The sequence below is a fragment of the Macaca fascicularis genome, chromosome 12 (genome assembly GCF_037993035.2).
Source record: "Macaca fascicularis isolate 582-1 chromosome 12, T2T-MFA8v1.1".
Taxonomy (NCBI): Eukaryota; Metazoa; Chordata; class Mammalia; order Primates; family Cercopithecidae; genus Macaca; species Macaca fascicularis.
Window position 1 is genome coordinate 38,410,981 of NC_088386.1, and position 15,354 is coordinate 38,426,334.

The 15,354-nt window shown below is 38.0% G+C and overlaps 1 protein-coding gene across 1 annotated transcript in view; it reads left to right on the top strand.

The window, feature by feature from the left end:
* The first annotated feature begins 454 nt into the window (after positions 1-454).
* The window catches only part of KYNU (kynureninase), a 164,308-nt gene continuing 149,408 nt past the window's right edge, over positions 455-15,354 (top strand). Inside the window, exons 1-2 of the mRNA XM_005573072.4 lie at positions 455-565; positions 8,123-8,310. Of these exons, the coding sequence (XP_005573129.1) occupies positions 8,142-8,310 (169 nt within the window). The 5' untranslated portion in view covers positions 455-565; positions 8,123-8,141. The remainder of the gene's footprint in view (positions 566-8,122; positions 8,311-15,354) is intronic.

Sequence of the window (15,354 nt, forward strand, 5' to 3'; positions counted from 1 at the left end):
TGTTTGTTTTTTTAATTCACATGTTAGGCAATAGAATGTATTCTGGAATTGAGAGCCTATTTTAAATTTTTGACTAAAAAGTTTACCCATTAAATGTCAGAGATTCGGCCATCAGACTGAAAATTCTCAGTGTATTTAACGGAGGGTACTGTCTCAAAAATCCAGAGCTCAAACTGAAGAATTAAGGCAAAATTTGGAATTTAGCTCTAGGACAAACTCATCAGTTCAGGGGTCAGAGATTTATATCGTTAAAGGACAAGTGCTTGTTTACCTGAGTTTAAAGAGCAAAGTTGCTTCTGGAAAGAAGCCCTCACTGGAGGCTCTGGCATTTGAGATGGGGGGCAGGAGCACACGTTGCTTAAATTTCTGACAGTGGCTGGAGATTACAGATTGGTTAGAGGAGAGGAAGTAAAGTACAAGTATGTTTATAAATTCTCCACTGGGTGGAGTCTGAGCAGTTCTTTGAATTTCTTACTCTAAGATCTGGCCTGTACATTTGCAAGGAATTCTTGAGAGCTTCCTGGACAGATTCTGGGAGCCAAGCACCCCATTGGAATCCTAGCTGGTAAGCTTGAGGCACTGATAAAAACTCTCTACCCTAATGTTTACTCCATGTTTTTTCCAAATGAAACTTCTGTCAGCTAGAATCCTTGTCACAGTGTTTTAGAGTTGTTGTTTTTTTTTTTTTCTGCTGCTCTCTTCTTTTTTTTTCATATTATTTTTGTAAATAAAACTGGTATGAACTTCCTAAAGGCCCTGCCTTTAGAAATGGGTTAAATGAAGAGATCTTTACCAATGTAATGGAAAATAACTGATGTCCATAGTGCACTGAATGTGGTTACATTTGACAAACCAAAGTTAGTCCTGTTCTTATTTGAGTTTAAACGGCAAGATTAGGTCAAACTCCAGATGAGGGAAAGATATTCTTAAACAGATTTTAAGTCTACTGTTTTCTGGTAACTTTAATTGTCTTATGCCGCTAGTAGTCATACTAAATATTTATTTAGAGAAGTGAAAATGCCTATTCTTGAACAGAGTTTCTTCCCCTTTCATTTTATGAAACCTAAGAAGAGAAAGTTGATACACTTTTAAAAAATATACTAGATTTTCTTTTTTCCTTTCTGCTTTTATTTTGAGGCCAATGGGGTGTTATTTAATAGTAACACTGAAACAAATGTATTGATTTCATTAATGTGTTCAGAAAGTAATTCATATCCTAGATATGAAATATACACTTGTAACACAGTAATGTTACCCATTTCTCAATGATATGCTTAAAGAATCTTGCTGAATATGCATATTGTTTTTCCTGTTTTCTTTATTAATGAAAAACTACACACTTTCTCGACATATTTTTAAGTGAGGTTCTAAACTTTGAACTCCTATGTACAATTTGCTTATTTCAGGCGTGAATGTGAAACTGTGTAAAGATTAACTATTGGACACTCACGGCCATTTATTTAACTATTTAGCCCTAAATCAGTGGGTGACTAGGAGATTCTGAATTCTGTTATTTTCTTAAAATCAATCAGTTTTTAATTATTATACAAGCTTTTTACTTTAAAGTTGTAGCTGTCTAAATAAAACTGTGAAAGCACAATTTCCAAACCTCAATTGAAGGCACATTGGTGCTGTCCATCAGAAGGTATTGATAATTTTAAAAAAATTACGAACTATCTTTTATCTTTTTATAAAGGACCTAATGTCACTTGAGTTTAACCATAATCCTTTGAATAAAGTAAAATTTAACTTTCAATAACATTGACATACAGAGCAGTTAGGTGACTTGCCTGAGACCATATGGTATGTATGTCACCTCTCCTGATAAAATTAACATTAAATATGTAAAATTTGAAAATTTGTAAAATATGTAAAAGTCGAAGTTTTTAAGAGTTTGGATTTAATGTCTTCATTTCAAAATATGAGCATGTCACTTTATTTGCAAACCAAACATGGCATAACATTATGGCTTGTGAACACTAATTGTCTTAGCTGCTGGTGTGAGTGCAGAATTAAGCAGCAATTAGTATGAGTGAATAAATTGCATCCTTAGAGTGAGTGCACTGTGCTATCCTGGGAACTAAAGACTGTATTTGAGTCTATGCGAAGTTGTGCACAGTGGTGCAGTAGGGCAGGGTGCTGTCATTTGGAAGGCTATGCCCATGAAGTATCTCAAGGTACTCCAGATGTGTACCCAGGAGCGTAACCAGCCTCTTTTAACTTTTGCCTAGCTGAAACTGGACTGGGAAGGATGGATTAAAAAGGGTAAATCGGCCAGGCGCCGTGGCTCAAGCCTGTAATCTCAGCACTTTGGGAGGTCTAGACGGGCGGATCATGAGGTCAGGAGATCGAGACCATCCTGGCTAACACAGTGAAACCCCGTCTCTACTAAAAAATACAAAAAACTAGCGGGGCGAGGTGGCGGGCGCCTGTAGTCCCAGCTACTTGGGAGGCTGAGGCAGGAGAATGGCGTGAACCCGGGAGGCGGAGCTTGCAGTGAGCTGAGATCCGGCCACTGCACTCCAGCCTGGGCGGCAGAGCGAGACTCCGTCTCAAAAAAAAAAGCGGGGGGGGGGGGGGTGGTAAATCAATTCATACATAACTTGTGGTCCTTTGCAGTTTGAGTGTAGGACTGAAAAAAGAAGCCAAAGAAAAAGGGAATGAGCTGAAGAAATACACACACACTACACACACATACACACACACACTTCAGGAAGCAACATGCAAGGAAAAATAAAGTGAGAGGTTCAAGGCTCCGATGAGGAATTGTGCTCTGTGCGTTCCATTCATGGGCTTTGCCGAAGACCAGCACAATGGACGCAGCATCTCAGGCATGGTTAAGTACCCTACTGTGCACTCTGCTATCCTTTTAGTCCATTGTTGTTTCTACTCTGTCTGTGCCAGGGTTTCATCTTGATATGGAGGAAAAGGATTCTAATGCCTCAGGATTATTACAAGGATTAAATAAGATACAGATAGAATGATGCTAATGAGTATCATTTTTAAAATAAGGAAAGCTGAAATTTATTCAGAATATGTTGGTAACAAACTAATCTCTTTAAGTAACCCCACTTAGAGTTTAAAGTCACCTCCAATGAACTCAAAGGGCTGACTTCCCAAAGAAAGTCTCAAATAGAAGGCAAACTCTCTTGATTCTGAATTTCATTAGAAATGTTTGTCTAAGTCTTTCTCATATGGTCAGAATGAGAGAGGGTGTCCTCCTAGTAATATGTCATTATGTCAAATAATTCATCAACCAATTTTGTTTACTCTCTCGAACTGCCACTTTGGCAGCAGGGGTACTCTGTCTAAATGAGGTGTCTATAAAGATAAATTAAACATGATTCAGGCCCCCAGGTGGAGTTCAGTTCAATAGGGTAGAACAGCAACTCAGTCCAGCTACCATAAGTAACATGTTTGTAATAAGACTAATTTGATAGTAAGGCAGAAAAACATCTCATGGAATTTTAGGAATAGCCAAAAGATGGATCCCCTAGAGCCTTGCACATAGCATGTTTCATGAAGGATTCAGTGACCCTCAAGATGGGCTTGTCCTGTCACCTTTTCAGGAGACATAGCTGCTCAATCCCTGGCCATTGTGTAACTAAGTGACTCTTACTTGCTGCTGCAATCACTTCGTGCTTTTCATGCTTTAACAATCAGTGGTTCTGTTTTCTTTGAAAAGTGAGTCATTCTATGACAGTATTCCTCCTAGACCCTAGCATTTCATAGCTTCTATACGTGATTATTTTAAATTCCAGCTCCTGTACCTAACTGAATGAATAAGCATATCCCGCAACTCAGATTCCTGAAATAATTTGATTCTATGCTCAGCTAAACATCATCACTGTTTGGTTAGATCTTTTACAGCGAATAATTCACAGATTTTTGATGAAACTATGTTGTCTTGAGTGGGTAAGTGTCCAACAGAGGTCTAATAAACTATGACCAGGCAATTAATAATGCCAAGTTGGTAGAGACACGGTGATGTCTCTTCAAAATGCGGGTTCCTTCATCAGAAATCATAACCATTTAGAATCGAGTTTTAGGCATAGCAAATGTTTTCTATCTTTTCTAACCATACATATGTCCAAATAAATATAGTGCCTGGTAGAATGTATTATTCTCTTTTTTTTTGGGGGGGGGCTTGCGGTATTTCATACTAGTTTATTTAGGGGTTCCATTTTCCCTCCTCAATAGATTTGATGTATTTCTCATATGCTTCGAATGTATTATTTTCATAAGTAAAGTACATAAGTGTGCTCCTAATTGTTATTGGTGTTCAGAGGAAGACAGGCTACTTTTGCCTGAGACATCGTAAGAGGCCTCTTGAAGAAAGCTAGGTCTTCGAAGGTTGGCTGGAATCCAAACAAGTTGAAGGGGAGCAAAATGTTTTAGGCAAAGGAAATGGCGTGACAAAAATCACAGAAATAGAAAATTTCATGTGGAGGACAAATAATACTTATGGTCAGATATTGAAAGCACCATCCGTCGATGTTGAAATCCTACACTTTTGTACAGAACCATGGATTGAAGCAGTTAGGAGTCACGACTGATATCAAAGTAAAAAACATGCAATGATGAAGCTTGGTATCTTTGTCTAGGAATATAAAGAATGGCTTATCAGTGGAGACCATGATAATTGAGAAAAGAAGAAGCCCAAAAAGTATAAGAATGAAAATAGAGAGTGCAAGAATAATGTCTGTTTTACTGGCATTATGTAACACTCAGATATGCACCTCTTTATTACCAAACACTGTGTATGTTAGTTAAGGTAAAAGAGGAAGGGAGGCAGAAGAATGGAGATTGAATTGAATTCTAGAGCTTCAGTTCTGTGTTAGTTTTGGCCCCCAGGGATTCTAGGCATTAAGTACAGTCTGAATTGAAAAATATTAAACATATCTTGTGATCCAATATTCCCCTAAGTTATAGACTCAAATATCCAATGACCAGCTTGACATTTCTACCTGCATGTTCAATACTTATTGGAAACTTAATATATCCTAAATAGAATTTTTTTAAAAAAAACAGCCATGATCTCTTGCCCAGGATGGAGTGCAGTGGTGCGATTAGCTCACTGCAACCTCAAACTCCTTGTCTCCTACCTCATCCTCCTCAGTAGCTAGGACCACAGGTGCGTGCCAGTGCCAGCACATCTGGCTTTGTGTGTGTGTGTGTGTGTGTAGCAATGAGGTCTTGCTACGTTGCCCGGGCTGGTCTCATGGCTCCAAGCAATCCCCTGCCTCGGCCTCCCAGTGCTGGGGTAACAGGCATGAACCACCACAACCAGTCCACTAAACTGAATTCCAATTTCCCTCCTCAAAATGTTTCTTCCCCAGGTATTTTTATTTTATCATATTTCACATATTTGCCCATACCCCAAAGCTAAAAGAAAGTTCCTTACCTGTCCTCACTAGAAATCATCTATCCGCCAGTCCTATCTACTTTTTCTCCAAAATGTATCATAAATCCACACTCTTCCCTCTACCTTTGCCCTCATCACCAAATTTAATTCACCACCGTTTATCTCCTGAACTACTGTGTTAGCCTTAATTGGTCTACCTTTTCAACTCTTTTTTAAAATTTTTTTTTAATTATACTTTAAGTTCTAGGGTACATGTGCACAATGTGCAGGTTTGTTACATATGTACACATGTGCCGTGTTGGTTTGCTGCACCCATTAACTCGCCATTACATTAGGTATTTCTCCTAATGCTATCCCTCCCCCATCCCCTCACTCCACGACAGGCCCCGGTGTGTGATGTTCTCCACCCTGTGTCCAAGTGTTCTCATCGTTCAATTCCCACCTATGAGTGAGAACATGCGGTGTTTGGTTTTCTGTCCTTGCAATAGTTTTCTCAGAATGATGGTTTCCAGCTTCATCCATGTCATTACAAAGGGCATGAACTCATCCTTTTTTATGGCTGCATAGTATTCCATGGTGTATATGTGCCACATTTTCTTAATCCAGTCTATCACTGATGGACATTTGGGTTGGTTCTAAGTCTTTGCTATTGTGAATAGCACCGCAATAAATATACATGTGCATGTGTCTTTATAGTAGCATGATTTATAATCCTTTGGATATATACCCAGTAACAGGATGGCTGGGTCAAATGGTATTTCTGGTTCTAGATCCTTGAAGAATCACCACACTGTCTTCCACAATGGTTGAATTAGTTTACACTCCCACCAACAGTGTAAAAGCATTCCTGTTTCTCCACATCCTCTCCAGCACCTGTTGTTTCCTGACTTTTTAATGATTGCGATTCTAACTGGTGTGAGATGGTATCTCATTGTTTTAATAACTCATTATGGAGCAAAGTGATTATTATTTAATGTAAAATTATATCACATTACTTTTCTACTCAAAACTCCCCAATGGTTTCCCATTAAACTTATAAAATTTCAAATTTCTTTCTGGCTCCCAAATTTCTTTGCGACTACCTTCTGCCTTTGCTTTTTGCATATCACAGTTTGTCATTCCTCCTTCCCTCTTTTTCCCTCCCTAATGCATTTAGTTGAACAAGCCAAGCCCATTTCCACCCCAGGACCTTTGCACTTGTTGCCAGCTTCCTCCAGGTCCAGGTCTTGACATGATGTAGAAATGCTCATCTATCACTTTCTCAGAAAGATAACCGAGACCCTTTAAGGTAGCTCTTCCACACTCCAGTCACTCTGTCCCATTACTCTGCTATTTCCTCATAGCTCTTAAATCTGAAACTACATTGTTTTTCTATTCTTCTGCTAAAATTAAACTGTATAAGGGTTGGCACTTATGCACTCTCTCATACAATGCTGTCCTGCCAGTGCTGGGAGCCACATAATAGGTACCAAATAAATATTGGTTGAAAGAGTAAATAAATGCATAAATTAAATGAAATCAGCAAAACTATATGTAAATCTGGCCCAAAGAAATTTTATTTCCTGCAATATCATTTTGTTCAATTTTAAAAAACCAAACTTAGGAGAAATATAAACAAACAGACAAGCTTGGGTGAAGTTTAAAACATATGTGATTAAATCTCCATTGTCATTTATCCTTTTCCAGAAAGTGGGAAATGTCGCATGATGATTAAACAGAATACAGTGTGGTTTCAAGAAACATCAAACAGTCCCGTTTGTTCTAAGATAATACATATGGTGTTGAAAAAGAAAAAATTTATAATTATTAACAGCAACAGGTGGATGAATCTCTTTGGTATTCATATGAACAAAATACTAACATTTTAAGTAAAGTTACATTTTCCATGAATATGATTTTCACTCACAAAACAGGATTTTGTTCAGGTTCAATATGTCCATAGTTTTAAAACCATGATCCAAGAACAACTGGGAGTGGAACAGTGGAACTGGGATCTGGAGAAGGACAAGCTAAGTGGGATGCTGCTTTTTTACACTTTGACAAAGATCGTCCTTACCATTATCTCCTCATAAGATACCTAGAGGAAAAGGTGATGACGTTATATATATTTGGAAGCCACAAGTGTGGTACATGTTTCTAGATAAGAAGAATGGAATGAGCTAACATTTACTGGGAACTTACTCTGTCCTGAGCACTATTATCTAATTTAATCATTTCATTATCTCTAAGTTACTATTTTTTTGTTTCTCTTTTCTTTTTCTTTTTTTTTTGTTTTTGGTTTGTTTTTTGAGACAGAGTCTTGCTCTGTTACCCAGGCTGGCGTGCGGTAGTACAATCCCAGTTCACTGCAACCTCCGCCTCCTGGGTTCAATCAATTCTCCTGCCTCAGCCTCCTGAGTAGCTGGGATTACAGGTGCCTGCCACCAGGCCCAACTAATTTTTGTATTTTTTTAGTAGAGACGAGGTTTCACCATGTTGACCAGACTGGTCTCAAACTCCTGACCTCAAGTGATCCGCCCACCTCGGCCTCCCAAAGTGCTGGGATTACAGGCGTGAGCCACCACACTGGACCTATTTCCTTCTTTTTATATATGAGAAAAACTCATTCACGGGGTTTAACGCTGGTTGGTTAAGTATATTATTCCTGAGGTTGGGAAAAGGGGAGTCTTCGTGAAAACAAAAGGTGTATTACCTAAAAGGCTCATTTTCTGCAGGAAAATTATGGTGGCTAGATTATGTTTTGTTGTTCTCTTTCAGTTTTAGAGAACAACTTGTAATGGAGCCTTCACCTCTTGAGCTGCCAGCTGACACAGTGCAGCGCATTGCGACTGAACTCAAATGCCACCCAACGGATGAGAGGGTCGCTCTCCACCTAGATGAGGTAGATAAACTGAGGCACTTCAGGGAGTGCTTTTATATTCCCAAAATACAGGATCTGCCTCCAGGTAAGAATGCTGGGAAGGTTTTTAAATTTTATTTATTTATTTATTTTTGCTACTGCATGTGTTTATTATAATCTTTGAAAATCATTGTGCTATTACATAATAGAGCCGTCGCAATTATGTTTGAAAAGCAGAAGGTCCCTGGTGTTCTCAATCAAGCTGTCAGCCTACCTTAGCCTCAAATTTTCTGTTTTCTCCCCTCCTCTGAATAAAATACATACAGGGTACTTATACTGTCAACTACTTCTCTGAACAATCGAGTGACTGATTGAAAATTATAGGCAGATACATTTACTTGTTCTCTAAGCACTTGGGATTCAAAGCAATTATTTTAGAATGCAATATTAGAATAGCTCTTATATTCTGGCACTTAGTTTATAATAATGTGATGTTTGTCTTAGAGAAAATATTATTTTGTGACCTGGATATATCAGGAGGGATATTATTTGAATAGCCGTCTTTGCATGCTGTAAAGATGGCGAGTGTAAGAGCAAGAAAAGAAACAATGAATGCCCAACAAATGCATACTGCATTTTAAAATAATGTAGTAATCTGACTCTGTTCTGGGTTTGAGGAAGTCGTTTACAAAAATAAAACATAGGTAGCAAAGGTATAACAATAAATAATGATTCATCATATTTAACTTTACTCCATTTTACATTAATAATAAAGGTTCCCAGGTTGAATGGAATTAGTCTACCAAACTGGGTTTCACATCCTTTATAATAGTCTGATTCCATTTTTATTCAGATTAAATAAGGTACAATTTTGGGTACAGTACTCAGGATCCATGAAGATCAGCTAGTAAAATTTTAGGATGTCTGGTTTGTATAACACTAATATATACCATGTAACAAATGTTAAAACACCTATTTGTCTTCAACTATGTACCCAGCAACCTATAGAACTCTGGAAGAATGAAAGAAGAGAAATACCTGTATCCTACTTAAAATTGTGTAGTATCAACTGAGGGAGACATGGATGGAAATGACAGCTAGAAGAGACCAAATAAAACGAGGCTATAAGTGAAGTGATCTGAGACCACAGAAGAAAAATCTTCTGGGTCATTCTAGAATCTAAAATTAAAAGAACATTTTGATTTGAATCATAAGGGATAAATACTGCTAATGAGTGAATTGTGAGGAAATAAAACTTAGGAAAGGAATCCTCAGGGAAATGGGAGAGAGGGGGCTTGGTGTTATGTGCATCACACAATGTGGAAACCTTTAGAAATAGCGAGGACCCACGTGAGACAAGTCAGGTCTCCTTGATGGTGGCCCTGCCCTGATGTGCTCTCTGGCCTACAGGACTCCTGTACTGAGTCAGAACCCAGTTTAAAAATAACATTGTACAGTCTGGCGCGGTGGCTCACACCTGTAATCCCAGCACTTTGGGAGGTCGAGGCAGGCGGATCACGAGGTCAGGAAATCAAGATCATCCTGGCTAACATAAGAAACCCCGTCTCTACTAAAAATGCAAAAAAGTAGCTGGGCGTGGTGGCGGGCGTCTGCAGTCCCAGCTACTCAGGAGGCTGAGGCAGGAGAATGGTGTGAACCCGCGAGGCGGAGCTTGCAGTGAGCTGAGATCGCGACACTGCACGACACTGCACTCCAGCCTGGGTGACAGAGCGAGACTACGTCTCAACAACAAAATAGCATCGTACCTTACTAATCACCGGGAAAATGCACATCAAAACCACAGTGAGATATCACCTCACACCCTTTTCTATGACTACTATTAAAAAGTGCAGGGTATAAATATTGGCTAGGATACAGAGTGATTAGAGCCCTTGTGCACTGTTAGTGGGAATGTAAAATGGTGCAGCCCTGTAGGAAAGAGTATGGCAGTTTCCTTAAAAACCAAAGAATAGAATTACCATATGATCCAGCGATCTCACTTCAGGATATATTGCCAAAAGAATTAAAAGCAAGATCCCCAAAAGACATTAGTACACTCGTGTTCATAATAGCATTATTCGTAATAGCCAAAAGGTGGAATTAACCCATATGTCCATCAATGCATGAAAAGACAAGCAAAATGTGTATACATATGATGGAACCTTATTAAGTTTTAAAAAGAACCATGCTACGTGGTTCACATGAATGAACTATGAGAACATCATGCCAAGTGAAACAATCCAGATGCAAAAAGAAAAATACTGTATAATTCCAATTTTACCAAGTATCTAGATTGGTCAAATTCATAAAAACCGAAAGTAGAATGGTAGCTGTCAAGAGCTCAGAGAGGGAGAAATGGTGAGTTACTGTTTAATGGGTATAAAATTTCAATTTTGCAAGGTAGAAAAATTCTGGAGATTGGTTGCACAACAATGTGAACATACTTAACTGAATTGTACACTTAAAATTGTTAAGAGAATAAATTGTAGGTGCATTTTATCACAGTATTTTAAATATTTATCAAAGTAAAAATGTTTCCCCCTTAAAAAAAAAAGCAGAATTCTACATATAATCACTTCTAGTATACTTAAAAGTTGACTTAGTATCCTAATTATAGGTATAACATTGATTTTGACTAGTTATCCAATAGAAAGTATCTCTGAAGAATTACAACCTTGGATAAGTCATTGCTGATTCTTAAAGAGAAGAGATAGAAATTGGTTTAATAAAGAATTTAAATAATTTGCTTGTTTAAAAAATATAGTTTTGCTGGACACAGTGGCTCACATCTGTAATCCCAGCACCCAGGGAGGCTAAGGCTGGAGGATCACTTGTGTCTAGAAGTTTGATACCAGCCTGGGCAACAAGACAAAACCCCATCTCTACAAATACTACAAAAATTAATTAGGCGTGATGGCAGGTGCCTTTACTGCCAGTTACTCTGGAGGCTGAAGTGGGAGGATCACCTGAGCCCAGTAGTTCAAGGCTGCAGTGAGCCATGATCACACCATTGAACTCCAGTCAGGGTGACAGAGCAAGACTCTGTCTCTAAATAACAATAATTATTCTAATAATTTTGAATGATGTAAAACGTTATTAACCCCAAGTGTTCTTCTACATCAGTGATTGTCAAAATGTGGTCCCTTGACCAAAAGCATGATGTTCACTAGAGATCTTCTTAAAAATACAAGTTCTTGGGTCCTAACTCAGAATTACTGAATCAGAGGTTGTGAAAGTGAGGCCCAGCCTTCTATTCTAGATCAGCTAGGATGAGATGTTATCCTAGAGTTGGGTCAATTAATTCTCCTTCTTGCTATTCTCACTCCAGTTGCACCTTAATGTCTAAGGATTCATGTATTCAGCAAATATTTATTAGTCATCTACCCTACTCAAGACACTTCTCTCAGAATGGTTCAGAGAACCGAAGAGCAAAACTGTCACATACATACTTGAACGTGTATCTAGTATGACAACAGATAATAAACAAAGAAACAACTTAATTATGCTTTACCATCAGGTAGCGCTCTAAATGATAATGAGGACTGTGAAGATGAGGGTGTGGTCTTACCCAAGGAAGTGCTGGTGAGGTGCCATCTGAATAAAGATGACAGTGCAGTGAGGAAGTGAGCCTCATGGAGCACAGGTGAAGCTGAGCCTGGTCGTGGTCCAAGTTTATGCTGGACAGAGGTACCAACTCAGGAGCACATGATGTAGGGGCAAAAAGATAATCCATTTTTCATAACCATCACAAGGGGCATGGCTGATGTTTCTATAGCAAAAACAGCTTAGCAAGAGAAAAACCCAGGGAAAACTTATGATTTTATGCTAAGTCGAATGAAAGAAATGAATACATGTGACTAAATAGAATTGGAATAAAATATAATCTAACCGTAATCAACGGAAAGTGGTGGGGGTACTCAACAAGGCCTGTATTTTTGGATTCTTCTTGCTCCCTGTATGTAGCATTTCTTCCCTCCACATATAGGGCAGGGCACCTGTCATATGAAAGTCTATCAGGGAGAAGAGAAAAGGTCAGTGAGTGAGCGTTCTAGGTTTCAAGGTTTGATGTAGGAGAGGATTTCAGTTTCTTTGACTCACCTGGCTGCAGGTCACAGGGCAGGGGATTAGAGAAGATCAGAAGGACCTTGTTTCTGAGGCCCTCTCAATCTCCTTCAGTTCAAAGTACTCAGCATTCCAAGGCGCCGTATTTTAGAATATTATGTTCTGACCCCCAATGGTGTTGAAATTTCCTTCTTTTTTGTTTTGACAAGATGTAAATTCATCAGGAAACCAGTGTTTCTTATCTTATTAAAACCGTCCAAGAGTATCTAAAAATGATAAAGCATGTCAGATTGTTTTTGGAGACTCGCATAAAACCAAGAAAAAGAAAACTTTCTTTAGCAGTTCTGAACAATGAAAAACAAAGAACAGAAATACACAAGTTTTGAGCAAATGAAAGGATCACAACTCCCAATATGAGATTTTTTTTTTAATCTTGAAGAAAGTCTACAGGCATAGCCTGCACTTTTTTGATATTTTTCTATTATATATTATGTTTTCTCTGGGTTTCTAATATAAATTTTATTAAAATAAGTATTTTCTTTTTCTATTCTTAGACGATGCCTGAGATGTTATCAGAGAAAGGGGTCAAAAATATTTTTAATCAGCTTTTGTACTTATGCTCAACATTGTCCTAAAGAGCACAGCTGAAAAATAAACAAGCAAAAGAAAGGAGGAAGAGAGAGAGAAGGAAAGAAAAGAAAGAAGGGAAGAAAGAAAGGAAGAGATAAGAAATCAATAAAAAGAAAAGGAAGAGAAATGCAAGGCATACATGTGGAAAGATATCTTTCTAAAATTTTTTAAACCATAAATATTTCTGTTTGAAACATCCTAATACCTAAATTTCTGAAAGCATACTGGATAGCCCCATAAGTATATATGGCTTTTGCACAGACACAAGACAAAAACAGTCTTTTTCAGAGTGTCAAACTGCCATCCCAGAAACAAGTTGTGCAAATTTACATTTCCTCCAACGGTAAAGACAATTGCCTCAATGACTTTGGGGATTAGTAGGATTGTTTTTATTTCTGTTTTTTGGGGACAGGGTCTGGCTCTGTCACCCAGGCTGGAGTGCAGTGGCGTGATCTCAGCTCACCGCAGCCTTGACCTCCCAAGCTGTAGTAATCTTCCCACCTTAGCCCCCAGACTAGTTGAGACTACAGGTGTGTGCCACCATGCCCAGCTAAATTTTGTATTTTTTGTGAAGGTGGGGTTTTGCCATGTTGGCCAGGCTGGTCTCAAACTCCTGGACTGAAGTAGTCCTCCTGCCTCAGCCTCCCAACGTTCTGGGATTACAGGTATAAGCCACCACGCCAGGCAGGATTAGCAGTTTTAAGAATCTTTGCTCATTAGATAATAAAAAAAATTATTCCATTCTTCTTTGAATTTGTAGTTCTTAGACAACCATTGGAGATTGTTTTCATAAACTCCTTGGCCATCGCTTTCCTTTTGTCTTAAGTTGCTCTTAATGTATAAATTTAATTTTAAACTAAATAAATATAAGTGGTAACTTTTTATTCTTTTTTCTCTTAAGGATATAAACTCCTTCTTTCATGTATCTTAGGGATTTTAAGTGAAAATGTCCAGTCAATATAGTTGGCTAAAAGCAGAACCAGAAATGGGTTCCAAATATTGTGACTGCTAGCCCATGTATCTTGACTCAGTCTTGCTTTTGCTTTTTTAAAATTACTCAATTGAAGTGTAATTTATGGACCATAAAATTTACCCATTTTAAGTATACAATTTAATAATTTTTAGTAATTGCATATGATTACACTACCATTATAATCCAATTTTAGAACATTTCTTCATTCCACTTTTTTATCTCTAGCCTAGGCAAACAGTAATCTACTGAACTTGCCATTATTTTTATCTATATAGAAGATTAGTAATTCAAAAATTTTTTTTACTATTAAACTATATTTGGAGGAAAAAAAATGGTGTTCCTTTCACTATTCTTTTCATAGTCAAATAATCCTCTCCTTCAATCTTACCACACATCCAGGAGAGAGATCAGTAAATTGACACCCAACTTTAGTAGACTTTAGTAAGTAGTTATAAAATTTAAAGTTATCCAAACAAGATCTTCTATTAGTTTGCACATGTAATTATTTGGACTCAGATAAAATTGGCATGGCAAAATAGTCATGCTTACGTTTGTCTCCAGGGCTTCCATATAACATAATAGCCTATTAAACTCAACTGTTTTTAGGCTTAAAAGGCTGTGACAGATATGAGGTGTCAGTGCATGAAATATAGGAAAGCATACTTTTCTCTATAAACTATAATCCTTTATTCAACAACAGATAAAGATATGTTAAATAAAAGATTTTATCCAGCTATAAAAGGACATGTATTTGTAACTGTAATTTTGATAATCTGATAAATCTCTAACTTTCATAAAAAAAAATTAAGAATATTCCTTAGTTAAATTTTGTAGACATTGCAACTTTTTGTTTGTTTGTTTGTTTTTTTAGTTGGGGTCTCACTCTGTCACCCGGGCTGGAGTATAGTGGTACAATTTTGATTCAGAGCAACGTCCACCCCTCTGAACTCAAAGAATCCTTCCTCCTCAGCCCCCCCCAATTAGGTGGGACTACAGATTCACGCCACTACATCTGGCTAAGTTTTTGTATTTTTGGTAGAGACAGGGTTTCACCATGTTGCCCAGGCTGGTCTCAGACTCCTGAACTCAAGTAATCTGCCCATCTCAGACTCCAAAGTGTTGGGATTACAGGCGTCAGCCATCACGCCTGGCCAATATTGGGAGCTTTTCGTGTTACTTCAATTCTGCATTTAGTGTACATATTTGTAATCTTGTCATTTCATTTGCGTTGGACTGTCTGCTCCCTGAGTGTAGGAACTGTCTTCTTTCTCTGTGAATGTGTGGGAGTCACCTAGGCAGACCTTAGAGTGGAGTGAGGTCCAATCACGAAGAGGGAACAGCATTTTGCAAACACACAAGAGAAAGCATAGTTGCTTTGATCCCTAAGAATAGTTTTACACGATCAAAGTATGTCATGTACAAATCTGGGTATTGGTAAATAGTAAATAATAAGGTTTGGAATAGGGAATATAGGGCACTAGGATG